The sequence below is a fragment of the Acinonyx jubatus genome, chromosome D4 (assembly GCF_027475565.1).
Source record: "Acinonyx jubatus isolate Ajub_Pintada_27869175 chromosome D4, VMU_Ajub_asm_v1.0, whole genome shotgun sequence".
Lineage (NCBI taxonomy): Eukaryota > Metazoa > Chordata > Mammalia > Carnivora > Felidae > Acinonyx > Acinonyx jubatus.
Window position 1 is genome coordinate 23,015,163 of NC_069391.1, and position 27,338 is coordinate 23,042,500.

Below are 27,338 nucleotides of genomic sequence, written 5' to 3' on the forward strand. Positions count from 1 at the left end.
GGTCCCTTCACTTTTACTGCTTGAAACCCATTGGAGGGTAATACCAGACCCTGTGATGTCTTCACTGAGCATGATGCCCATGTATCCTTGGTGTTTTGTGAGCTGTGTTGAACTTCATAAATAGAAATGACGGTCTGATTTGCAAGAAGAATATTTGGGGTTTTTGTTCTGTTTTGTTTTTTAACAGTTGTGATGGATTTTCACTAGAATATCCATAATGCTCCCACCTAGGAACTGTTAGAATCGATGGAATGAATTTAGGTGTGTTTTAAGGCCACACACAGAGTGGGAAGCCTTGACTTAGATCTCATTTACAGCTATCTGGAAAGGCGAAGTAAACATTCAGAGACATGCATAGTGAATCTCACCAGAATGTTTCCAGAAATACACATGAAGATATAGGGACAATAAATACTAGCACATACTTCTTGACTGACTGAAGACACATAATGCTTATGTAGAAGTTCAAGAACATTATCCCAACAAGGAATAAAATCAGTAACTCCATCATTAGAGTTCTTTATACACTATTTGTAAGGATGTGTAGTTATATGATTTAGATTAGATGAACTTCCAGGCATAATATGGGCATGTATCTTGGTAAGCCACAAGAGAAAGTGTAGATTGGGAGGAAATTAGAGGAGATCCAGCCTCAGACCAAAGCCATGCAGCAGGTGAGGCTTGATCCTTGCAGGTATCCATGTGGAAGATTTGGTTTGATGGGCAAATCGGGCCACACGGGGTTTCAAGCAGTTAGTGACGTACATAACGACAGATCAGCCCTATCAGAGTTCCAAGGGAAGCGTTTAGAACAGGGTCTCAGACTAGCTGTGGATACAACAAAAAAATCTTAGTCACCTGCTTGCTGTGTGACTTTTGGCAAATTATTTAGCTTTTACATTCCTTAGGTGTCTTGTTAATAGAATAGGGAATGAGAATAGTACCTATTCCATGGGATTGTCACAAGGATTAGATGGGTTAATACATATAAAGTGATTAGAAAAGTTACTGAGGGCTTATTATCCGAAGCCCTCATTAACTGTCCACTGTTATTATTACCTTAGGCAATTTATCTAACGTCTACAAGCCTCACTTCCTCTACTTTTAAGACGGAGACACTATAATGTGTACCATATGGTTTTGTCAAGAGGATTAAATAAAATATTTAAAATTTACCAAGTATAGTGCTGTCACTTGATGGAAGTTCAGTAACTATGGGGCTTCCTTTGTTTCTCCTTTTCTCATGGAAAAGTGGTATGTTGAGTGGGAAGGCACGGTGGCTGTTAATAGATGTGATTCTGAAATCACGGTGTTACTAGCTATGTTGTGGAGGACTAATTTCCAGTCCTGTGATCCCTCTGCTTGTAGCGTTGGGGCCTTCTAGAACCCTAATGCCAAGTTGCCCCAGAAGCTGGGTGGGACAGAGTGTTCTCTTGGTTACGGTATTGCAACAGAGTTTTGGAAGGCATCACTTTTATTACAATAAACAAATATCTAGAATGCATAATTCTCTGATCAAGTTTCCGGATTTGGTAAGAAAAAATCCTGTTCCCATTGCAAAGACATAGTCAAATCGAAGGAAATGAGCATCATTTTCCCTGCCTCTCTGTCCTCTGAAGCTACTTTCAATTTGGTTGGATCCACTTTCAGTCTCAAGACCATCCGTTTTTCTGGCCATCTTCCATAGACATAGCTTGCAGAATAATAGCTTGCCTCCCATAACACGTATACTTATCTCTCTCCCAGACATGAATGCCAGTGTACCAGTCTTGGTAGCTAGATCTTTCTTGCTCCTAAGTTGCTCTACCGCCAAATAATCCCATGGCCCAGTGCCTCAGAACTAAGTGTGCATGTTGCAGACCTTTAACCTACACCACAGTCTGTTAGATGGAGCTTTAATAGGGTACCTGATTGTACTGGTCTCTTTCCCTTGGGGCTGGAGTCTTCTCCTTACTTTGCCCCTGTGTATTTATTGTTCAGAGTCTTAATGCATAGAGACAGATGTTCCATAAAAGAGGCCACTACCAATCTTATTTCCAGGTATTCAATTGCAGTGCATGTTTCTTGCTGGAACTCATGCATTCGAGTTCCTATGATGGGCCCATCACTATGTCTGGGCCCAGCACCATGGACCTACCTCTAGGATTTGGGTTAAGACTTTTGAACTTCCTCAACAGAGTAAGTGGAACTTATTGTTTGCCTGGTTCTAGGCCATTCTTTCTGGGTGGGTCATATTCAACCTTACCTTACCCAGTTAAGTCACTTTCTGAACAACTCTGCCTGAATTATTGACTTCCCAGCATGCCTCACTTCAGAACATGGCTCACGTAATGAGTATGATCTCCCGTCACATAAAACATGATAATTTACTTAACATTGAGACATAAGCCATATTCTGGTTCTATTATTAAACTTGTGTGGCGTTGTGAAGTCTTTATCAAATAACTATAGAAGTTACGGGATTTATTCTTAAGTCAGTAGCTCATAATCAAAATCCTTTTGCAGCGATTGAGATTGTCATTTTATTTATTGATTTTTTGAAAAAGCATTTTGGAAATCTCGTTACTGCTGTCTGACCTCATATTGAGGCAGTGGAACGCTGCTTGTGTGGAAGCCAGGGAAGTGACCTATGGAACGGCCTACAATACTTCCTGCTGCATCTGGAGATTCCTTGTTGAAGTGCTTAATTTCTGCCTGACCCTGCATGGCCCCAAGAACTTACGATGAGGTCCCAGACTGAAATAACTTAACTGGCTGAAGCAAGTTTCCAGCCTGTGCTAGTGCAAATAACATGCATTCATATCTGGGTGGGAGTGGGGTGCAGCTGGGAATTAGACGGATATGAAAAGATATTTTCTGCAGCTTGCACCTACATTTTAGTAACTAGAGAATGTAACATTGATCGGCGAATTTGTTTTTTATTACCCTCTGTCATATGTCATTGATAGATCTGCCTTCTGGGAGTTTTATTCAAGAGGATATGTCTCGTTGCTCCTATCTGTGTGAAGCCGGCAAAGACTGCTGTGACCGAATGGCGAGCTGCAAATGTGGGACACACACGGGGCAGTTTGAGTGCATCTGTGAAAAGGGCTATTATGGGGAAGGTCTGCAGTATGAATGCACAGGTGAGTCTGCAGTTTGTGCGTCATCGTGTCAGTTATCTTGTTGCCGTGTAAAGAAAAGATCCCCAAACTCAGTGGCTTAAAGCATTGATTTATTACCGCTCATGAGTCTGTGGGCCACTTGGGCAGCTTCTCTGGTCTCAGCAGTGCTGGCTTACGTGTGCATTTGTCATCAGCTGTGAGTTGGGTCGGCTGCCTCGCTGGTCTTAGCTGGGTTTTCTTACCTGTTAGGGCATCAGCTGGCTGGAGTCTGGTCTATAATGACTTTGTCTAGGACCACTAGGTTGACCTTCGTGTGACCTCTCAGATTCTCTCAGGCTGCCCGGGCTTGTCCCTGTGGGGGTGGCAGAGGTCCAAGAGAGAGAAAGGAAGTTTGCGAGACCTCTTGAAGTCTCGGTTCAGAACTGTGAAAGGGAAGATTTGGGGTCTTTCATTTGTAATCAATCAGTAACCAAGTCTGTCCTAAGCCAAAATATGCTGTCGTCTCTGTAGGAGATTGAAGCCAGTGGGATTCTCGTCCTTAGGCGTCATATAACTTACAGGATCGTCACAAAAATTGCAACTTTCACTTGATGATCTTTCACCTCTTCGCAAGCCTCCACATAGGGGCCTCATAAAGCTTGACAGTTGGGGCACCTGGGTGGCTCAGTCAGTTAAGCATCTGACTTCGGCTCAGGTCATTGTCTCACGGTGTGTGGGTTCGAGCCCCGTGTCGGGCTCTGCACTGACAGCCTGGAACCTGGAGCCTGCTTCAGATTCTGTGTCTCCCTCTCTTTCTGCCCCTCCCTGCTCATGTTCTTTCTCTCAAAAATAAACATTTAAAATAATTAAAAAATGAAAGCCTTAAAAGTGACATCACTTCACAATGGGTTTCACTTCATCGACATTTGTAATTCTACCTGCTCTAGATTTCCTGACGGGAGAATCTTTATGTTTCTAACATTTTATTAGAAAAGCCAAGAGAGCAACTTAGGATTCTGGTATTTTACATTGTATTTTAGGAACTACTTCTAAATCATATTCTCCTAATCTTTAGAAGTAGTATGTGGCTTTCTGTGATAGCATTTTCTTTGTTCTGTTTTAGCCAAAAGGCAACATTTGCTATTTGGGAAAGATACATTCCCATGGAAATTAACAGCCACCAGGAAAATGTAGGAGCAGTAGCTTAACTTTACACTGCACCATGTGGTCTTTTACTGCTTGTTTCATGTGAACATTATTTTATGCTGACATTTGGGAGGTAGGTAGGCCTGCTCTATAGCACAGAAACGTGGCCCTTCTCTGTCTACGTGACCTGCTGTCTCTTTCCTTTTTTCTCCTTCTCCTCATAGGACATTTCCTCTTGCATTCTTCCTTTATTCTCTTTTACTCCTGTTGCCCCTCAGTTCCTCTCCTTTCATTTCTCCTTCCTCCCCTGGCCTGGGTCCCAGCGGGCAGACACATACTTCGTAGGTCCAACCATCCATGCTCACCCAGCAAATCACTCCTTTCTTGGCTCTGCTCCTACCCCACCCAGCAGGAATTCTCATTTAAGCAGAAGAAAGGGGGGGGGGGGGGGAATCAACCCAACTGCCTCTGAGTTGGCAAAATGCCTCCCCTGGAATCTTCCCACACTTTCATCAACAGCCCAGCTTGGCACTCTCCCCAGCACCCCCTTCTCTCCCCTCCTCCCACCCAAGCCCACCAAACGCAGGCAGAAGCTCTCATTTTCTTTGCTCCGTGCTGTAGTCAGCATGTTTGCTTTCCGTGTGGTCGTAGGCCGAACTGCTCCTTGCCAACAAGCCACTGCCATGTGTCTGCCCAGCCATGCTGGGCTGCAGCCTCCTCTGCTCCGCGACCCTATAATCTCGCATCCTGAGGGAGAAGCAGCAGAATGAGAGAGGGGGCAGTTCACAAACCCACTACCCCCCAGATCCCCAAGTAGCTGCGGCTGCTACTAACTAGTCATGCACTCCAGGCTGGAAGGCACGGCGACAGCAGTCTGTAAATGTGTGAGATTGGGTGGGCTTGTCAGTAGAGCTTCCTAGAGGGGCCAGGAGTACTTTTGCAGCTGGATCTCGCCAAGAACACCAACACAAAAGGATTAATTTATCCATCCCTTCTCTTAAATGCGTGAGCCTCAGCTTACTGCTTCCTTTCACGCAAGAGTTAAATTAGATTTAGTTGCATCGATATAAATGTTCATACTGTCATCTTCAGTATTTGTTTCAAAGGGATTAGGAAAAGGAGTGTCGGAACCCCAGTTTGTATGCTGTGATTTGTGTATTTGTAGGAGGCGGCACTCATCACTGGCTTCTCCTACACGCTAGGAACTAAGAGAAAATAAATTAATTGCATCTTTCCTGTGGCACGAAAGACTCATTACCAGACTCTTTAGGCAAGGCAAAAAGAAATATTAGCCCTAAATCATCCAGCACTGAAAACGTGGAAGCCGTGATCCTCCTTTTCCAATCTGTTCAGTCGACAAATGGCATTGAGCGTGTTTTTCACGCCAAGCCCTGTGCTAGGCACCAGGCAGGGGTTCGATGGTGAGCAGACAGACATGGTCCTCACCTGCTGGGAACTCACAGCCTCCCCACACAAGCCAATTTGTAATCACGCACTGTGATTAAAGAAAAAGGCCTGTGCTGTAAAGAAGGAGCTGCAGGGAAGGCTCTACTAAGATACTAAGATCGTCCCTCTAAGTAAGATCTGAAGGTGCCTTGATAGCAGCTATTGTCTTGCTCCAGGAGAGGATGTTACCTTTCGCTCTGAATACTTGGAATTCCCAGTAGTTTTCCTCATTGTAGAAACAGTGCCTTTCAGAACCAAATCATTCCTCTTCAGAGCCAGAAGAAACCTTAGAGGTTATCTGCTTGAAATCCCTCATTCTACAAGAGGAAATTGAGGTTTCAGAAAAGATGAGTATTTTACTTAAGATGGCATATCCAGCCATCAGCAGGACCCCAGTAGGGACCCAGGACACTTTTTATCTAAGTTCTATGTTATTTCCAAGATAGCACGCTGCTTATTTTGCCTTTTTGAACATATCTTCTTATATACATTGCTCTTCAGAGACCATAGACACCGAACTGTGCTCAAAGTGTTTAAAAACATAGGAAGATCTGGCTCACATTCAGCCTCTGCCAATTACAAATGATGTGGGCTTGATAATTTCTTCTGATTCTGTTTCTTCTGTAAAATGGGCCTAATACTGGTGTATGTATGTATACCCGATAATGGTATATATATGTGTACATATACACACACATATATCTTTGTATATAGAAATACACAGATGTGTCTATATGTGCATACATATGTGTCTATTTTACATATATTTATATATTTTATAGCTGTATATATATTTAGGCTAATTGAGAAAATAGACTGCTTAGGATGGTATCTGGCCCATCAATTCCTAATCATACTAATCCTAATAATACTTTTATGATTAATCATTATTGTGCGATGATATAAGTATTATTATGAGAAAGTTAATGGGTGGGTATTTAAGTAGTTACCTCATGTGTGAGATTCTTGAAGATGAATGACACCGTATATTTTATAAAACTTTGCCATGGGAGGATTAGGAAGGTCGATGCATGCAGGTGGACAACCATCAAGAAGGCTTACACGTACTCAAGGTAAAAGGAGTGTTGGGAATGCAGTTTTGACCCGTGAGTATCCAGTGCAAATCAAGAATACTGAGTGGAGAGAAGACAGTGAGATAATGTGCCACTTGATGTTGAATAAAGTTGAGCTTGTTTGCTTTGATTAGGAAAAACTATGCTGAGGTAACTTGTATTTGTTAATTTCATAGACCAGAATGCTAGAGCTACCTTACCTGTAAGAACTTTTCTCCCTGCTCACTTGGGAGATGAGGAAATTCAATCCTCTGGTCATATAGGAAATAAGTGTCAGAGGGGAAGCCGAATGGAGGTCTCCCAAATCCCTACAGTCCTTCCTTTATACTAGATCATCTTCACTGGTGCTGTCAGCCTTCAAAGAAAGCTGATAACTGTAGGATGAGTGGGCTCTTCTCTTTTTCTCTGCTCGTTCTGGGTGAAGGGCAATCTAGGTTGCTTGGGCTCTCAAACAGTGACTTTCTAAAGCTCTGTCCAAGGCAGTAGCTTTGCTTGAAATGGCCTGAGAACCACTGTCACAGTAAGCAGCTGCTTCACGGACAAGACCTTGATGCCCAGAAAGATCTTAATCATTGGGGATCCATCCCATATTCTGAACATCTTAGCTTGAATGCAAGCTTGAAGATATTCATTAGAGGTTACTAACAAGTAATGCTCTGACAAAAGAGTTCAATTTTGTGAGACGTTGCTTAATATGTTTGAGCCGGTTTCTAATTTCCCTTGGCTCAAAACTTTTTTGAGTTCGTCTCAAAATAATCACGTGCTTTTGGCTGGTGGTCTTGGAGAGTGTGTGCTAATAGGTTTTACAGAAGTGAGGACTATATAATAAATAGATAATCCAAAGTAGAATGATGCTTTGTTCGTGTATGTCTCATTCATTTGTAAATGGCCTTGACCACAGAAACCATATTTGATAGAAGTTCAACTAATGCTAGAAAACCTGCTAGGGAAAGAGAATTTGAAACATAGTTGTAATACTTACAGATCCATATTCCCAATACTCCAGGCTCAGAGAGGCATTGCAGGAAAAGAAATCCAGTGCAGCAACCAAAATAGATTTCAAAATAGTGCAAGTCCTTTGCTTGATTTTCTCTGACTCCAAAATAGGGATTTATAGACCCAAGCAATTCTTAAAATCTCCCCTTTTTAATCATCCTTTCCCTTAGAAACCATAACTCTTCTGTGCTTATCTCTTCAAATTCCTCCCTAAACACATACACACACACACACACACACACACACACACACACACACACACACACCCCACTCATACTCAAGCACACATATATGTACCTTACAAGACCTAACTCAAACTCTGCATCCTTATCACTCTTTTCCTCCTGCATCTGCGTCACCCTCTGGGGTACCAGAGAGGGAGAAAAGCCAAGAATACTTACATATCAGTACTTTTTGTTGTTGTCATAAATCAGTGCTTAAGGCCTATGATATTTTGGTTTTGTTTAAACCTACATAAATCAGTTTCATTTACCGTAAATATTTTGTGTGATTCAAATTCAGGTGTGGGGTTTTAATGCCGCATGTTTATATTTAAAGGATTGAAAAGACATTCCTCTAGGATTAGTAATTGAACTTCAGCTAAGGGAACTGTACTGCTTAACTGTGGAGTCTAGTGAAAAGTAGGTGTTGCTTCCATTTCTAGCTCTAGTATTCCTTTCTTCGTTCTGCATCTTTGACATTGGCTTTGACGGTGATATGGATGATGATGATGATGATGATGATGATGACAGCAATAATAACTGATAATAATTAACTAATATTTAAAGAGCACTTATGACATTCCAGGCACTCACTTTCCCAAGCATTGAGATATATATATATATATATACACACACACACACACACACACACACACACACACACATATATATATATAATTGATATATGTATCACTATATCAATATATTGATCAATTATATTGATATATCAATATATATCAGTATATATCAATACACACACACACACACACACACACACACACACCAAGGAAGAGCCAAGGAAGCTAAAAATTGGAGAGGTTGAGTCACTTGTCCTGAGTCACATAGCTAGTAGACCTGGGAGGTGAACCTAAGTTGTCTGGCTCTAGAGCCTACAGTCTGGCCATAGAGATTGGTATTTAACAAACACGCAATTAAAAATATAATTTCAAATTTGCTAAGTATTAGTTGGACCCTCATGAGATCTTCAGTATTTGATCATTTTCTACCCACAAAATAGTGTATGTTTTAACTGAATACTAGGAAGGAAAAGAATAAAAGGAGTTACATAAAATGCAGATCTACTTAATGTTTTTTAATTATGGCTCACTCATAGAATAAACTTCAGGCTTATTAGCATGGCATAAAGGCTTTGCCTGAGTTGGCCTGTCTTTACCCTTTGAGCTAAAAGCTGGAACTAGTTATAGTTTCCACCAAATACCGTGCTATTTCTTTCCTCAGACCTTTTTTCATGCTTCTTCTCGTTCTCTTTTCCACCACACCCAACTATTTTCTTTGTCCTACCTCATGCAACTAGTGATTCTAACAGGCACTGAAGGACTCATTTTGTATCCCCACTGCCTACCTTCAGAAGAAGAGTAAATGCTAAAGAAAAAAGGATGTAGGTAAGGGGTCAAGTTTAATACCAGAATCTTAAGTAGACGAGAATTCATTTTTGAAATCTCAGTCAATGCATGGTTTCCATGTCTGGCTTGGGGACCACAGGATCCCTAGCCCAAAGGCACATGGTAAGAAAAGTTCAAGAATGTATTTTTTTAATGTAAAATATTTACATTTGGTTAAACTTTGTCAACAATAAATCAAATTCAGTCTATGGTTGATATCTGGATTGGTCATTTTGGATGGCTAGGTCATCAAATCAGTTGTGAATAGCCAGTGAACTCTCATTGTAAATCCATGCAAGGGCAGCTGTTCTAAACTTTCCCCTGAAGGGATTTGAGAGATGCAGAGTATGAAGACAATAGGCATCTTGAGGACACTGCTCCTCTGCAGACATTGACTCTATTTCAGTGAGTTTGGAATGATTTGCAGATTGGAAATTACAGCTGGATAAGGGCCAAGGCTGAGGGCTTGATAAAAAGCGGAAGCCCCAGTTACATTATTTTTCATAAAAGGAGGATACACCATAGAAATAGAAACACTAAAATATTTGTGTGGAAATATCTTATGCATGTAAATATATGCACATGAATCCCTACCCCCTACTGCACACAGATATTTTCTTGTCTAAATATTATGTCATTTCTTTGGAAAGAGAGAGGACAGAGAGCTCTACAAATTCTTGAATGAAAACCAAAACATTTGGAAATCTTGTTCTCTGAGCAGAGCTTAGCTGACTTTTTTTTTCCCCAAAAAACATCCCCAGCAGTGCCTACTAATGGGTTTGTAAGGTACAAGGAATTTGTACAATGTATTCCTATTTGCTTTTTATGAGAGAATATTGCTAGCAGGTTGACACTGATTCCCACCAACTTAAGGTTGCTGCCTAGAATAGTTTAGTTTGTTCAGTTTTTCACTGAATGAGGTAGGTATTCAGTCCTGGTGGTGCCTTTTCCAGTCTATCACGATTTTATAACAGGGAAATGCATAAAATTAGATGCCTACAACCATAGGTGTGAAACACCACCAAACTCCCAAGTCAATAAATTGTATTTTCAGCTCAGTTATTGTATTCTTCCGGTCTGTGACTTCTGTTTGGTACTTTCTCATATTTTCTGGCTCTCTGTTGAAGTCCTCACTGTGCTCATCCATTCTCCTGGGTTCAGTGAGCATCTTTATGAACCATTACTTTGAAGTGCATCAGGCAAATTAGTTATCTCCAATTCATCAAGGTTTCTTCTCCTAAAGTCTTATATTGTTCTTTTGTTTGAAAAATATTCCTCTGTTTCTCCATTTTGCTTGACTCTCTGTGTTCGTGTCTATGCATTAGACAAAACAGCCACCTCTCCCAGTCTTGAAGCGATGACCTCCTATAAGGAGATGAAACTTAACTTTGGTTGTCTCTCAAACCTTTGCGATTGTCCAAGCAGCCATTTTTATTTTTAATGGCTTTCAGTTGTTAAGGGTGTGCCAAGACCTGACAGTGTCCCAAATGGGAGGAGCACAGTTAGCATCTAGATACAGATTGATTAGAAGCCAGACCCTCAGGAAGCAGCTTTTAAAGTATGCAGATATACATAGTCTTGTGGGAATGCTTGCATAAGCCCTGGCATTCCTGGCCACTAGAGCCAGGTGATCTAGAGGTGTCCCCTGGGTGGCAGTTGGAAAAATTGAACCTCCAGTGGAGCGTATATACTCCTGTGGGGGAGATGTTGGTGAGCTGTAGCAGGCGGAGGGAGAGCACCAAGATAGCATCCACCTGCCTCTGTTCCCTCTCAGCAGGAAGCATCTCTGTGCCAAACCAGAGGCTGCGCTTGCAGGCCAAAGCTCCAGGACAAGCAACAGGCCTCTGAAAGAAAGACAGGGGGTGTTGTCTCTGCAGTGCCCTGGCGGTGGTAGCCTGCCAAGAACTCTCCCTCCCATTGATACCATCTGTGGGACCCAGGAGCACAAGCCCGTGGCCACCAGAGCCAGGTGATGAAGGGGCAGCCTTTATTAGGCTGCAGCTGCAAAGCCAGGGCCCTAGACCGGAGATACTGTCACCATAGAATGTGGCAGAGAGACTTCATACAGATGGCACGTGCTGGGAAAAAACCCTCAAAAACCTCGCATTTGAAACAAACAAACAAGATGGTGCCCGTTGGCTAGCAAGCGTGAAGATGGCGCCTGCCAGCCAGCAGGCTTCTAGCTGTGAGCTGTGCGAGATGCCTGCCCACCAGGCCGACCCTTTAGGGTTAGCAAATGAGCCTCATCATGTGAGGTCTGGGTGCCTCCGGATTGGCTGCAGGTGGCTGGGCGGGGGCAGGTGAATCGAGGGATTCCTGAGAGACCCACTTCTGGGTTGGTTACGGCCCTGTGCAGCTTGTGAACACAAGCCTTGAGCCTGAGTTGGTTTTCAAAGCTACACGTTTTCTGGGCTCGTCTCTCAGGTGTAGGTCTCAAAAGTTCAGGTGTCTGATGTAGGATTCAAACCCTTCACTCTTCAAGGAGATGCCCTGGGCTTTGAGTTTCCTCCCATTGGTGGGTCACCCCGGGCAGGGATGGGGTTTATGATGAGATTGTATCTTAGTCTCTCCTACACACCAAAGTGGGCCTTCTCTTTTTTGTCTGATTCGTAGTGGTTGCTCAGTTTTTAGTTTCTTTCAGAGGAAGTTGTTCCATATGTAGCCGCAGAGTCAGTGTGTCCTTGGGATGAAGTGAGCCCAGGATCCTCCTATATCATTATCTTGAACTGGAATCTCCCAAAGTCGGTATGTTGTGTCTTTTAGGAGTACTCATAAAAATATATCCAGTATTCTAAAATTGTGAAAATAAGGATTATAACCTTATTAGAACCTATAGAATCTTACTTTTTCTCCTTCTGTTTCCTAGCCCCATTATAAGTAAATTCAGTAACAAGAAAAAGGATGCGAAGAAAAACATTTAACATATGCTAATTGGTAGTCCTTAAATATTTTGCTCATGTCACCCCTAAAATAACTAAAAACCCATGTACCCCTTGTTGATTTTTAAATAGCTATCAAAAAGTTTTCAGCAAGATTTTTAAAGATGGTATTTCCATAATTCAGTATTGCCTTTTAAAATAAAAGTGTTATATCACTTTTAAATGTACCCTTTGAAATCTCAATACTATAACAAATTTGATTCCTTCTGGTAATATTCGTTTGTGAAGCAGCTTTTTTCAATGGAGAAACTTTGTGTGGTTTCTTGTTTTCTTAGATCTCTTCCCTTCTCCTGGTACCATGTGATTCGAATACAGTAAGTTTTTATCTTCTAAAGCCTTTTATTGATCACAGAATTCTACTTCTCTGCCATGAAAATTGTGGATATATATTGAAATTAATTTTTAAATTTTCTGTGATCAAAATAGATGTTAGATATCAAGTATTAGAGTTATTATTTTACTTGTTATTTGTATATAATTTGTCAGAGCGATTACTCCTTTTGATACTTACTCCCCATAGAAATAAGATGCTATTGGAGATTTCATCTTTTCATGGGATGGATCATTAATTAATTCATGTGCCCATGGACTTCTGCTATAAGAATAAAGGCATATGTGACATCAATTTCATTTCTCTTTTTCATTTTTGTAGGTCTTAGTGCTGAAAACCTTCATACAAATGTGTAGATGGAGCTTGAAAGAGTTGTGTGACATTGACGTCACTTCATTCTTTGAGTTCCTCCTGAGTTATGTGCCAAAAATAAATGAGTGATCTATCATCAAAAAAATATTGGAGATGATTAGCTGACTGTTCCCTTTGGTCCTTTTCAATTTTATTGAAACTGAAGAATTGGAATGCTTTTGACTTGCAAAAGTAGTTGTTACCCAATCATTATAACCATTTGCTTTTTCACAAGTTTCTGGGAAGTCCCCTAGAGACTTTACTAGGACACGTTAAAGGACAACCTGTTACTATTTCATATGGAAGAGCTTTGTTTAATTATGTCTGGGAAAATCAAAACAATACAAATTTCAATAAACTTTTAGCAATCCAGTAGTTTCTGAAAAAATTATTTTACCTTAGAATGTGCATTAATATATCCTTACCAAAATCTTGGAGCCATAGATTTAGCTTATTTAATCTATGGACAAATATCTATATATAACCTATTTGTGAAATGGTTCACACAGTTAAACCTATCCTCCAAATAGTTTCTGAGAGAAAAAGGCTAAATAAACTAATGCACATTCCAGTGGCCAGCATATTGCTTTAGATTTCCACAATTGATGAATAAGGCAGAGAGCCTGCTCTTGAGTCTCTCAGCTGGATAGAAGTTGCTGCTGCCTTCAGTATTTCCCGTCGACATTTTCTTCCTTGCTTTGCCCTCATTGGACTCTTCTAAAGAAGTGACATATTCTTTGACAATAGTCAGGAAGTTGGAAAGAAAAGGTGGTAAATGAACAATGCCTTTACTGGTACTTTCCCAACCTACAATGTTTCTGAATTCAGAACATCCCAGAAACGAGCCAAAATACTCCATTTCTAAGGTCAGGAAATATTGAATGATATTTAACTGGGATATGTGAAAAACAAGGAACATTTCTTAGAGGACTTGCTTATGGTACCTTAATTAAAGAAAGGTTTCCAGATATCAAGATTTTTGAATTGTGCTGAAGGTTTGCCACCTTGGGACAACGCGCCGTAGTAAGATTCAAAAGGGATGAAAAGTACACATTTCTTTTGAAAAAATGAATGAAGGGCAGTTGTGAAGAGGTGCTGTGGATGCTTTCTTTGGTACATCAGCTTAGGTAAGAGTACCTGTCAATGTTGAGGTTCTGGAAATTGTTTCTCTAAAAAGATTCGTGCTACAACCGCATGCCTCTTGCAGTTTTTCCCCATTTACGTTCCTCATTTGTAGAAGAGGAAACAGTGTTAAAGAATTTAAGAAATTTTCCTAATGCCATTCAACCATAAAGCAGTTAGCATGCGCACCCAGTTCTCTCAGATCCTAGTGTCCGTGTTGTCTCTGAGCCATTAGATTGCCCACGATCCATCCATAGCACTTACTGCATGGTCATTCTCCATCAAAGAAATGATCCAGCAATATTTTGATGGTCTTTCCAGGTTGTATTTAAAGGCAACTCTTGCTTCCAAGTTGTAGCTCAGCATCCCAAATGTTTGGTTCTGTGGGGTCTGCGCGGGGTTGATACTTTACTGAACGATAGATGATAAGCCAAGTTTGGGTGATAGCCACTGTTGGCAATTTGAAAATGACAGCCCAAGCTAGAGAAAGTGAGACTCGCTAAAATCATGATGTGCCCCATAGTATGCTAAATGTATATATATCTGTCTTACTTTTTTTATATATGATATATATAAATCTTAGCATCTGTATATATCATACTATATGTATGATATCTGTATGTATAGTTCTTGAGGGCAGTTAGTGGCATTAATCTTACTCATAAATCCTAGTTCTGTCACTTACTGTGTTTTTCTGGGCAAGTTTTTTCACCTCTGTGGACCTCAGTTTTCTAGTCTATAAAATGGGGCTAGTAATAGTAGGATTGTTATAAAAATTAATGAGATAATGTGTGCAAAAAGCTCACTAGGAGGCTTGGCATATAGTAAGTGTTTGCTTAATTTAAATTTTTTCTATTTTTTAACAGTTATTCGTTTTTGAGAGATGGAGAAAGACAGAGCATGAGTGGGGGAGGGGCAGAGAGAGAGGGAGGCGTGAAATCACAAGCAGGCTCCGGGCTCTGAGCTGTCAGCACAGAGGCCGACGAGGGGCTCGAACTCACGAACTGTGAGATCATGACCTGAGCCCAAGTCAAACACCTAACCTACTGAGCCACCCAGGCGCCCCTCCCCACCCCCTTTTTTGGCTTAACTTAAATTATTACAGTCTATAGTGTGATTCTCAACAGGGAGCGATTTTGCCCCCCCAGGGGGTACTTGGCAGTGTCCAGAAACAATATGGTTTGTCCCAGCTGGAAGGAGCTACTGTCATCTAGTGGCTGGCAGCCAGGGATACTGCTAAATATCCTATAATACACTAACCATCATCAACAAGTCCCAAATGTCAATAGCACTGGGGTTGGGAAACTGTGCTCTGTACTGACAAACTGAGTTAATGCTTTAACATAAGATTCAAAAAGCGTTACCGGATCTCTTTTTAAACTTGTAGAGGAAACATCAAAGCCACGTGATTCTACTAGGATTAAATTATCTCTTGGTTACGAACATTGCAGCATCTTCTCCTCCAGCTATCTCAAACCCTTGCAGCTTCTCACACACGTCAAGGCCTTTCATGGCTCCAAGTTTGTGCGTTTTGGTCCCCTTTGCCTAGAATATCCCACATCTTTTCTATTTCTTACTGGTACTTCGGGGTTCACAACAAATTCACTTCTCCCGTGAAACTTTTCCTTTCATCCCTTCTTGCATAGATTCATTGCTCTAGCAATGAGTTTGGGTTAGAGTTTTTGGTTTTTTTAAATACCTCTCTCTTTCTGTTAAGACCCAGCACATGGTATTATCATTTGGGGTAGTTTTTTTTTTTCTTTACTATTCTATGAATTCCTTTAAGGCAGGATTGTATCTATCTCTCTCTCTTTTTTTTAATAGCCTCTGCTACATGGCACAGGGACTTAGAGTAAGCATTAATAAACTTTGAAGAATGAATGAATAAATAAAGCGAACTGTATGTTCAGATACTAGAACACAACATATGGAAACTCTGCTTGGTTCCCAACTTCCTGGGAATTTTCCATTCCTTTTTTGGAGAAGTGAAGGTGAACAAGTCTACTGACCCTGAGAAGCACTGGCTTAGAATCAAAGCAAGCCATCTGGAAGGCTGAGTTCAACAATAGGAAGTGGCTAATAACACATTTATCTCTTTTATGTTATCTAGTTATTGGTATTATTTCCAAAATCCAGTCCTAAAACAATGGTGTGTGTGTGTGTGTGTGTGTGTGTGTGTGTGTGTGTGTGTGTGTAAAGCTGTTTGAATATATTGATGATTGATAGTTTGGGAAAGTGTTTTAATTCATCTAGCAGTGTAAGACAGCATTCCGGGATGATGTGGATTTTTACCACTTTAGCAATCATTTAACGAATATATAAAGCAAATCATTGTTACTATGTGTAGGATAATGTTAGCGGTCAGGAAAATTTCCATTGAAACTTGAGATTTATAAATTTTGTCAAAATATGGAAACAGGTATATGAAAATATGTCATGAACTATGGAACAATTATAAGAAAAGACAAATCAAATGCACATTATATGTGAAATACTGAAGGCACAACCATAAACATTAATGTTGAAGCAACATTCAACATCTGTTTCACGATCAATATTTAATATTTTAAACAAAAAAAGAGCTGTTTCACTATTGTATGTAGTATTATTCTTAACCTAGAAAATACAAAGAAGTAAATTGGAAACCACTAGAATTAATAGATTTATAAACTGACAAAATAAAATACAATTAAAATCAATAAATTTTTATGTAGAAACTTTTGGTTTAAAAAACCTTATCAAATCTCTTTTACAGTAATAAGGAAAATATATATATTTCCTGAGAATAATTTGAAATAGAATTATGTGACCCCCATGAGGAACTGTAAACTTTTATGGAAACCAATTATGAATAAGAAGGTCAATTTATGACTTTAAGCAGAAGGAATATGAGTTTCTAGTCATGCTAGTGCTCACATACACTGTTCATGGTATTCTGTTTCACAGATCAAGGTATCTGTAAAGCAATGGTTAGCCATGGAGAAATACCTCCAACCACCAACCAACCACACCTATGTAGTGTCCTGGTACCCCAGACTTTAAAATACAGTGTCTTGATCTTGGATATTCTTGGATGTACCTTGAAATTTTGCTTTCCTCCCTTTTGCTTTTTAATTTTTATTACATTTTTAATTTTGAGATCATTGTAGTGTCACATGCAGTTTTAAGAAATAATACAGGGCGCCTGGGTAGCTCAGCCGGTTAAGCGTCCAACTTCCGCTCAGGTCATGATTTCATGGTTCGTGAGTTTGAGCCTTGTGTCAGGCTCTGCGCTGACGGCTCAGAGCCTGGAGCCTGCTTTGGATTCTGTATCTCCCTCTTTGCCCCTCCCCTGCTCATGCTCTGTGTCTGTCTCTGTCTCTCTCTCTCTCAAAAATAAATACACATTAAAAAAAAACTATTTAAAGAAATAATAAAGAATAGGGTGCCTGGGTGGCACAGTCTGTTAAGCATCTGACTTCAGCTCAGGTCATGATCTCATAGTTCATGAGTTTGAGCCTCACCTCTGCCTTTGCACTGACAGCTCAGAGCTTGCTTTGGATTCTCTGTCTCCCTTTCTGTGCCCCTCCCCTACTCATACTCTCTCTCTCAAAAACATAAATAAACATTTAAAAAAAGAAAAGAAAAGAAATAATACAGAGCAATCCCCTATATCATTTTCCTAGTTTCTCTCCGTGGTAGCATCTTGCAAAACTATAGTTAATATCACAGTGCAGATACTGACATGGATGTAGTCAGGATACGCAACAGCCCCACCACCACAAGGATTCATAATATGCTCTTGTAGAGCCCCAACACTTCCCTTCTACTCCTAGTTGCCCTCACTTTGACCTCTTGCAAATGCTAATCTGTTCTCCATTTCTATAAGTTTCTCATTTCAAGAATGTTAAATAATCATTCGCTCAGCAGAGAAAGAGGGATGATGAGCATTGCCTTATGCCTGCCAAGTGAACATAGATATCTACATTCCTCATTTTGCTACTAGTGACACTGATATGAATGTGTGTGAGGGGGTTCTCATTACTGCTGGCTGCAGATGGGACTTCTGGCTCTAGAAAGGCCTCCTTATTGCTCCCCAGTCACTACAAAGAGGGGACCTCTTTGCTGCTTGGTGGTGATGAAAGTTCTGACTCTCCACGGGCTGGGTTTGACAGCACTCCAGGGGGCAGAGGAAAGACCCTTTGCTACTTTCTGGTGGGTGTGGAAGTGAGAGACAGTGCTCACCTCTGTGGTCTCCACTGGTGTGAAAGACTACTTGACCTTCTCTGATACCACCTGCAGAGGTGTTGAGGTGCCTTGCTAGAGCTTTGTAAGAGTAGAAATCTAGACTTCCCACTTGGTCTCTGCCTGGTATGGCTGCATTGGGCCACAGTTTTGTTTTGTTATTTTATTTTATTTTATTTTATTTTATTTTATTTTATTTTATTTTATTTTATTTCATTTCATTTCATTTCATTTCTTTATATTTATATTTATATTTATATTTTTGTGTGTGTGGTATTTGGAATTTATATTTATATTTATATTTATATTTATATTTATATTTATATTTATATTTATATTTATATTTATAATTTATATTTATATTTATATTCATATTTATATTCATATTTATATTCATATTTATATTTATATTTGTGTGTGTGTGGTGTTTGGCTGGAATAGAGGAGTTGAGTGGCTCTTGTCTAAAAGTGTCCTAAGTTGCTAGGCGTCTGTTTCTTCATCCTTTGGCTGGAGAGAGCAGTATTTTGTTGTTTTGGGGTTTTTTTGTCCATTCCCATTGGTGTTCTGGATTGCCAGCTTCTATAGCCCTAAGTCTGGGATATGCGAGGTAAAAGGAAGCCCAAGGGACTCACTGCCATGTTGGGCTTTGGTTCTCAAGGTCCCTAGCTGGTCTGCCTTTTTATCAGTGTCATTTTATGTTTATTTTATATGTAACATTCAGAGGTTTTAGTTGTACCACTAGGAAGACTGAGAAAAAGTGCACCTACTCCATCTTCTCAGAAACAGATTCCTCTGCTTTTTGTGTGCATCAGATCTTCTCTAGGGACAGATTTTTCCGTGTTGGTTTTATCAGTCCGACTGAGGTATTACGTTTTATGTGTTGACTTACTTAGGGACACCTTTTGTGGAAGCACAGCGGTATCAGTTTTCCCACATATTATACCCAGTGATGACTTTGTTTCTACTGAAATCAAAAGTGAAATGGAAAAAAAATAATTAAAGATCAATGAATAAAGGCTAACAATTTTAGAAAAAGCTATAGAGAAAATCTTGATTTTTTGCAGTTAAGCAAAAAAGAAAAAAAAAAAAACATTCATCAAAGCTCAAAGTTCTTAAACGATCCTCACATATGGGGAAAAATGGAAGTGACTGAATCATGCCATGTGTCTGAGAATGAAATGTTACGGTCCTTCTGAATAAGTCTCCAGAAGTCACCCAAAGTGATCTTGTCACGTACCTTAACTTAAACATTGTCATTGTTCTTACTGTTTTAAGGATAAACTCCTAGGTTTCGAATGTGGCCTACCCAACCTTCATGGTTTTGGCACTCACTCTCTTTTCTGGCCTCTCTGTACTCCAGGCAGAGTGAACACGTGTATTTTCAGGCATGCTCTCTCTTGCCTGTGGGCCCGCACATGTCGATGCCTCTGTTTTGAATGCCATCGCCCTCTGCCTACACTTCTCACCGGTGTGCATGGTTCATCCGGTCTCGCTCTGAAATCGCTTTGACCAACAAAGCTTACCTGATCACCCCACCCCTGCTTCAAGTCTAGGTAGTGTCTCTCTTATGTGTTGTCATATAACATGGCACTTTACCCTCTTAATCATCTGTGTCAAAGTGGAATGACTGTAAGGGTACAGATGGAGTTCTGTGCTACTCCCTGTCCCCTGTAGCCCATTACCTGTCATACCCTTTTCATCTCTACAGAGGGTCATGAAATTTTACAAACATGATCACCCATCGTGTCATGATGGCAAAACAAGTTCTTCAATTGGTTATATAACTTAGAGAAGGGCAGACAGTGTCAGAGCCAGTAATAATTAGCAGAATTCTCACCCAAGGATTCTGCACTTGATCCTTCCCACCACACCCTGCTTTAATGGATGAAATGGGAGAAAGGTGATGACACAGTGAAACTTGCAATTTTATTTACACACAGATTATTCAGAAAATAATCCAAACATTTTAACATGGGAATATGGAAGGAAAAATATTGCTTCATGAGTGGACTACTTCAAGGTGCAGTGACTGGACCACACCGATATCAGAATGAATGCCAGGTGGAATAAGGGTTTTATGGAAACTCCAGAAGGAAATCATTTCAATCTATCCATTGACTCCTTTAACTGTCAAATATCTTTCAGATATTTTGGGAGATATGATTATTGCCCCAAACTTGCCTTAAAGTACCTTATCACGAAATGGAGCTATAACTATAAAGAAGTCAGAATGTGTGTCATGAACAAAGTGTTATAGCTGATCCAGTTCTAAGCAACTGAGATTGAATGAAAATTAAAATGCTGTGACATGTATGATACACAAAAGGCTATCACTGTTCTGAAAATATTTGGTTATGAAGGTAATGGGATTTTCACCGGGTTTGAATGATAGGACTTGGACTGTTAGAAATAGGAGATACCACTGTGGAGAACAGAAAGTACAGACCCGTGATGGGGACTGGTGATAGCTTGTATGGATGGATGAACGGGCTACATCTGTGAACATAGTGGGGTTCAGAGCAAGAAAGGTAGGGAGAAGGAACTAGATTGTACTCGGGCTTGAATTCCATGCTACAGAGATGGCCTTTGGTTAACTGACAACTACAAGACATTGAAGATTTTTGAGCAGGAAAGTGGCACGTTCAAAACGATGTTACAGGAATATTAATTCGGCATCTGTGGGCAGAAATCACTGAATGTAACCTAGAACAAGAGTTGTATGTATGGAGGTTACAGAATCAATCATATCATAAAATAATTAGGTATAATTACTGTAACAACAGTGAGCATGGAAAACAACAGGTAAACACATTTCCAAACTACCAAAGATCTTAAAGCCTTATTGAAGTGAGATAGAGAATATGAGGTAAGGAAAATACCAAAGGCGAGTGTGGCCTCAGACTTTACTCGTCACTTAGCACTCCTCATAAGACCACAGGGAAACAAATTTGACACTAAACACAAAACCATACTCAGAGCTTTCTTCCTTTCTTACTGCCAAGGTTGTTTTTAGATTCAACTTGCACCACTGCTCTCTTTCCTTAGGAAAGGCTAATATTCAGCAGCTATGCATTAGTCCAGTTGTAAAAGTTGTTGAGATATTGAAATACTTATGTACTGACTGGTAAACGGCTACTGCCCTAAGTCTCTTGAATTTTCCTTCACTGATCTAACCCCTTTTCCAGGGTCACTGGCACCTATCCCATGGTCCAGCGCGTGTAGAGGCAACATCTGGCAGATGGGTGGGCCTGCAGAATTCTGCGTGATGCTACAGCTAATGTCTCTTGTCAGTGATCAGTGGTCGTGCCACTGAGTTGTAATATTTTGAATATCACCCCTTCCATGGATGGTGTTTTCTCCCAAAACGTTCTCATGTTCTTCAAGCAATAGACCTACACATATTTGAATCTCAGGGGCAGATCCACCCTAAGTTCAAGTTGAAACCCTGTTGCACTGAAACTCATAGGATTTCACATTTAGATAATTGATTAATTGGTTATTTTATTTTTTAATAAGAGAACAAATCTACACCTATATTTACTTTTCAGTAAGTTTAAATCCGTGAGGGGTACAGCATCACACGGATTCTGTGGCCATGGCCTTAGCAGGAAGACTGCTTTGTAATCTGGCATGAGCCATGCCACTGGTTTCCATGCACAGAAGTTACTTTTCCCCAGATTACTCTGGTTTTTATCGGTTTGCCACCAGGAGTCACTGTGTTGTTCTTTGTTTTGCACACATAAGCACATCTCTTGCCTAAATAGAATTCGGTTTCATCTCGAGCATAAACACCTTCAACTTTAAGAACTGTGTGCTCCCAGCAAAAATGGCCTTGGACCACAGCCTTCCAGACATGTTTGTCATTTTAGGAGTCCTGTTCCCAGCAGGCCTCCACAGGCTCCAAAATGGCCTGATTAATTAGTAATTTTAAAAAAAGTTAATACCCAGTGTTCATGAGAGTACAATAAGATATATACTTCTAGCCCTAATAAAGTATTTGACTTTAATTCAAATATAAAGTAATATAAATATAGAAATATAAAGTAATTCGACAATAGTCTAATGAGTTTGAAAAGTTAATACTATTTTGCTTAAGAGAAAAGATTTTCAATGGATGAAAGAAATAAGAGAACAAGATGATTGCATGAAAGTTATTTATAATTATTAAAAAACTGGATTCAACTTAAATATCAAACATTAAACCAATGTGGTTTAGCTTACAGTAAATTTTATTTTCTTCTTTATATGATTCTGAGTCATTAGCTATTTTAGAAAGAATAAACAAGGTTAAAGATAATTTTAAAATCCCCAGTGGCCTCTCCTAAAAGTGTTTGCCCACCAAGTTTTCATTATAAAACTTAGGATGATCTCACATTTCTCGTCTAGACAGTAGACACCTTAAGACAATTAAGAAGACAGAATTTTCAACCCAAAAGACCTTGTATTCTGTACTCAGCCAGGTCATATTTACGTGTGAGCGTGTGTGTGTGTGTGTGTGTCACATATATTATTTCTTAATACATAATAATAACCTTGCTGATGCATCCTCTTTTGGACACAGTCTTTTGAGGCTTTTCGTTTTTGTTTTTTGATAGACTTGTCCTGATCCATCAGTAATCTCCTCTCTAGCCTGAGCAGGTACTTCTATTTGCAACATGGCGTCCCGCCGCGAGTGTGCCATTTGCTCCTTTGGCACCACACAGTTACTCGAATTTAGTTGAGTCCAAATACGCTGCACTTCAGCCAAATGAGCTACCCAATGGCAGGGAGATTGACAGGATCCTAATTCGTTTACGACAGATTCAGTTGTGCAGCATCCAAGGCAGTTAAAAGTCTCCTTATCTAATTCATTAATGAAAATCGGAAGGATCTCGGCTCTCTGGTAGAAGCATCGTTCTTTGTATGCATGCCCACGCCCTTGTCTTGTAGTTATGACAATATTGGCTCGGCATGGGGAAAGAGAACTGGTTCTCTTCTAGGGCGGTGGATCCCTGTGCTCGAAATTTGAACAGAACTCTTTGTAGGAACATTTTCCTTATTCAGACCATATCCATAAAGTTGAGGAGGAACATGATGTTGTAATAATAAAGAACCTTTCTCTGGGAGCCCAGACATTTGCTTGGTGCCCTTCATAGATAGAGCAGAACCGGGGTGGCACTGTCATCTACCTGAATGGGCACCCTTGGGGTGGTGTAGCACACAGCCTGAATGCAGCTGATGTAGCTACCGTACCACTATATTCTTTAAAGGAATTCGTTAACCTTTAAAGATGAGTTGTGCAAGGAAAAGAGGCTCTTAACAATTATCACAGTTTTAAAAAATTAATCTTAGATTATGTGTAAGAAGGAAGTTTATAAAATATTTGTTACTGTATAACAGATGTTATTTATTCTAGCTAAAATAGTCATCTAACAGTTTAATATTGTGGATAAGATAGAGTAGAGAGAATGGAGGCTCCCTTATATTTTACAAATTCCAAACTGGCTGATGTTTTAATTTGCATCAATCAAAGGATTCCTCTGTCAGCCAAGCAGAAGACTAATGTTAGCACAACATGATAATTTCAAGAATCACACTGCCAGTAATAGTAGCTGATAGCTGCCAAGATGTTTCTGAAAAGAGAAAGTGGTTATTTTAACAACTAAAAGAGCAATTAAGAAATAATATTTGGTACATTTCCAGGAAGGAAACATTTCATGAAAAAAAAAAAAAGAACATACCTGGCCCTTTACCACCACTTGTGAAACTTGTTCAAACCATGGTTTTATTTAGTATTTTCAACTTTTGCTTGGTTTTAGATGAGGAGTTTTCCCCCTTGGGTATCAAAGAAGTTGATTACACCTCTCCCACTAGAATTGTGCAATGCCTTTAAATAGTTCTCCTAAAGTCTGTTTTCCATTATCATTATGAATTTCACAATACATTTCCAAATGTACTTTTGGATATTTTTATCCAAAACACTGTTCTCCAATGTTATAAACTCTTGATTACTCAAAACAGTTTGGAGAGTAATATTGTTAAGATTGCTTCCTTTTTATGTAATATTATTTTAAAAATAAATTGTAGAATCTGTAAACCAAATCTGATTGCTCCTATGGAAGATTTCTTTAACTTACTTTCTAGTATTATTCTATTTCTAGAATCATCAAATGTTAGCATTGAAAAGGTCAGGGCCATCATCAGTTGTAACTTCTGTAGTTTGTAGGAAAAGAGAAGAAAGTCACTTGCCGGTGACCCTGTCCCTTGTCAGCAGAAGAGCCAAGGTTGCATGCAACTCGGTGGTCTTGACCCCAAGGTCAATGCCTTCACATCACCTGATTGTTATTCTCTTTGACTTTAGTCCTCCTTCCGCACTAACCTGCCCTGCACCTTCCAACACAGCTGTTTGCCCTTGCCCTTCTTTGATTGAGTGACTTGGTCAGGCGATGCAATGGCTAATGGCTAGGTCAGATAATTGGAAGACTCTGAACATACAAGGGCATGTTCATATTACTGAAAGAGACAACTGCATATTTTACATACAGTGTGACATGTGCCAGAGCAGAGGTAAGCATGATGTACTCTGGGGGCACAGAAACGAAGGCAATGGAATCTGTCTGAAAAAGTCAGAGGAGCTGTGAAGAACGAGTTAGTCATGAAGGGTGCTGGCGGTTCACTCAGACAAAGGAGAGCTTATGCAAAGGCAAAGCTAACTGGAAGATAAAAGAGGTAATATTTGCCAAGCACCGAGCACCCACCAGGCACAACAAATCTATAAAAGATGGATAATTGTCTGTTGAGAAAGTTAAGAGTTGGAGACCTTATTCTAAAATTTACTGAATGCTAACTACACGCCAGGCATTTACTCACATTATTTCTGCTAATCCTAACAACAAAATTTATAAGGAACATACTACTAATGTTATGCACAAAGAAACCAAGTCTCAGAAAAATTAAGTAATTGCTCAAACTCCCAAGTCCAGTAAATTGAGATGGAGGAGGTATGCAAGACTAGGCTCTCCTTGATTCTGAAGCAGGTTCCAACCAGGATGTGAAATTGCACTGATCCCTTGTAGGAGACAGACAGGAATGTTACAGACAGATCAAAGATCTGTGAAGATCAGAGTGAAGAGAGAAGGCCTTACCCTGTCGGTGCAGTTTTTAGGTAGAAAGTGATTTGATCACATTTCTATTTTAGAAAGCTCTTCAGGCACAGCATTCATGGTGGAATGAAGAGAAGAAATGGAGGCCAAGAGACCAGTAAAGAGCTGTGTAAAAACCCAGATGAGAGATAATGAGTTCAGATCTAAGATAAGGCAATGCTGATGGAGGGAGGGGGGAAACGCAGAGGATTTTGGAAAGAGAAAAATCTGAAAAACATGGTTTCCATTTGGATATTGGAGAAGATAGAGGGAGAAGGAGGAACCAAAGTGATCTCCGACGTCAGAGAACCAGCAACCTTATGAAATACAGCATTTGAGACAATGACTTTCTTTTACATATAATTTTTATTTACTTTTAATTCTTTTTGCACAGGTAATACCTATTCAGTGTAGCAAAACTGGAAAATACTAGATCAACAAAAATAAACCTGAAAGTCTCGTAATTCTACCATGAATATATACCATGTATACATAACCTTAAAGATCATATCCTTGAAGTTCCCTATATGTATTTATTAACCCAAAAGGCTCATATAAAACATAGTGTTTGAAACCTGCATTTTTTTACACTCAGCTACATAATTTGAATGATTTTCCATGTCAAGACTTGTATTTTTATGGCTACTATACCATTGGATGGAATTGTCATAAGAATTTAACAAACCCCCCATCTCTTGACGTTTATGTTATTGCCACTGCTGAGTGTATAAATGGTTAACAACAATTATACATATGTTTTTACTCATCTTTACTTGGAACGTATTCTCAGAAATCAAGTGATTTATCAAAAGGAGGGTTCCACTTGAGGGTTTTGGCGTCTGCCCCCAGGTTGTCCTACAGAGTAGGAGAGAATGTCCACATGCTTACTGGCAAATGACTATCAACATCCTTTAAAAATTTTGCCAAATTAAAATGTAGCCATCACTATGTATTTCTTTATTATGAGTGAGGTTAAACTGTTTATCCTGTGATTTTTGGTTATTTTCATTTCTCCTGTAGGAAATTTCTAGTTCTTGTTCTTTGTCAACTTTTCAATTGGAGTATTCATTTTTTTTTCATGCATTGGATAAAGCTCTTTATGTATTAAGTTTCTATTTCTTCTTAAAGTAGTAATTTATAGGTTTTTGAAGTATTTAGTATATCTTTGTACATCCAATGATTTTTGACATGTAGGTCTGGCTTATTTTAGGTGTGTATCTTATCAACAGGGTTAAATTAGTCCATGAATATTATTTATGATAGCTGATGTGTTGGGTTTTCTTCTGTCATGGTAGTTTATGCTATTCTGTTTTTCATTCTTTCTGTTATTTTTTTTTTTATTTTCCTAAGGTTTTTCTATCTGTATTCTTTGGTGTTTTTTTTTCCCTCTTCCACTGATTTGGAGATTATACAGTCTTTTTCTGTTCATAGTTCCTTGCTTTTTTCAGGTACAAATTTGATCCTCTGTTTTTCTTTCGGCTTTATCATATCAATGTACCTAAAAAGAAATGCGAACCCCCCCTTGTTCCTCTTTCCACTCATCTCCCAATTTCTCTCATATTTTAAACCTTTCTTCTTTATATTATGCAGATTATTTTCTTCTTTAGATCATATGTCTTTCTTTTTTAAAAGAAGTTTTTTTTTATTTTGAGAGAGAGAGAGAGAGAGGAGGAGGGGCAGAGAGAGAGGGAGAGAGAGAATCCCAAGCAGGCTCTGCACTGTCAGCTCAGAGCCCAGTGTGGGGCTCAATCCCGTGAACCATGTTCTGAGACACTTTTCAAAGTGATTCAAAGTACAAAATGTACACTACGTGAATACACACATATTCCAGACTTTGTGCCTCTAAATACAGCCCATAAAGGTATGGCTTCATGACTTAAAA

At 39.6% G+C, this 27,338-nt stretch overlaps 1 protein-coding gene across 3 annotated transcripts in view; it reads left to right on the top strand.

Annotated features, from left to right (window-relative positions):
- The window catches only part of SVEP1 (sushi, von Willebrand factor type A, EGF and pentraxin domain containing 1), a 197,112-nt gene that overhangs the window by 26,790 nt on the left and 142,984 nt on the right, over positions 1-27,338 (top strand). For all 3 annotated transcript variants that reach the window (XM_027034812.2, XM_027034811.2, XM_053204811.1), the window contains exon 3: positions 2,949-3,125. In XM_027034812.2, the coding sequence (XP_026890613.1) occupies positions 2,949-3,125 (177 nt within the window). The remainder of the gene's footprint in view (positions 1-2,948; positions 3,126-27,338) is intronic.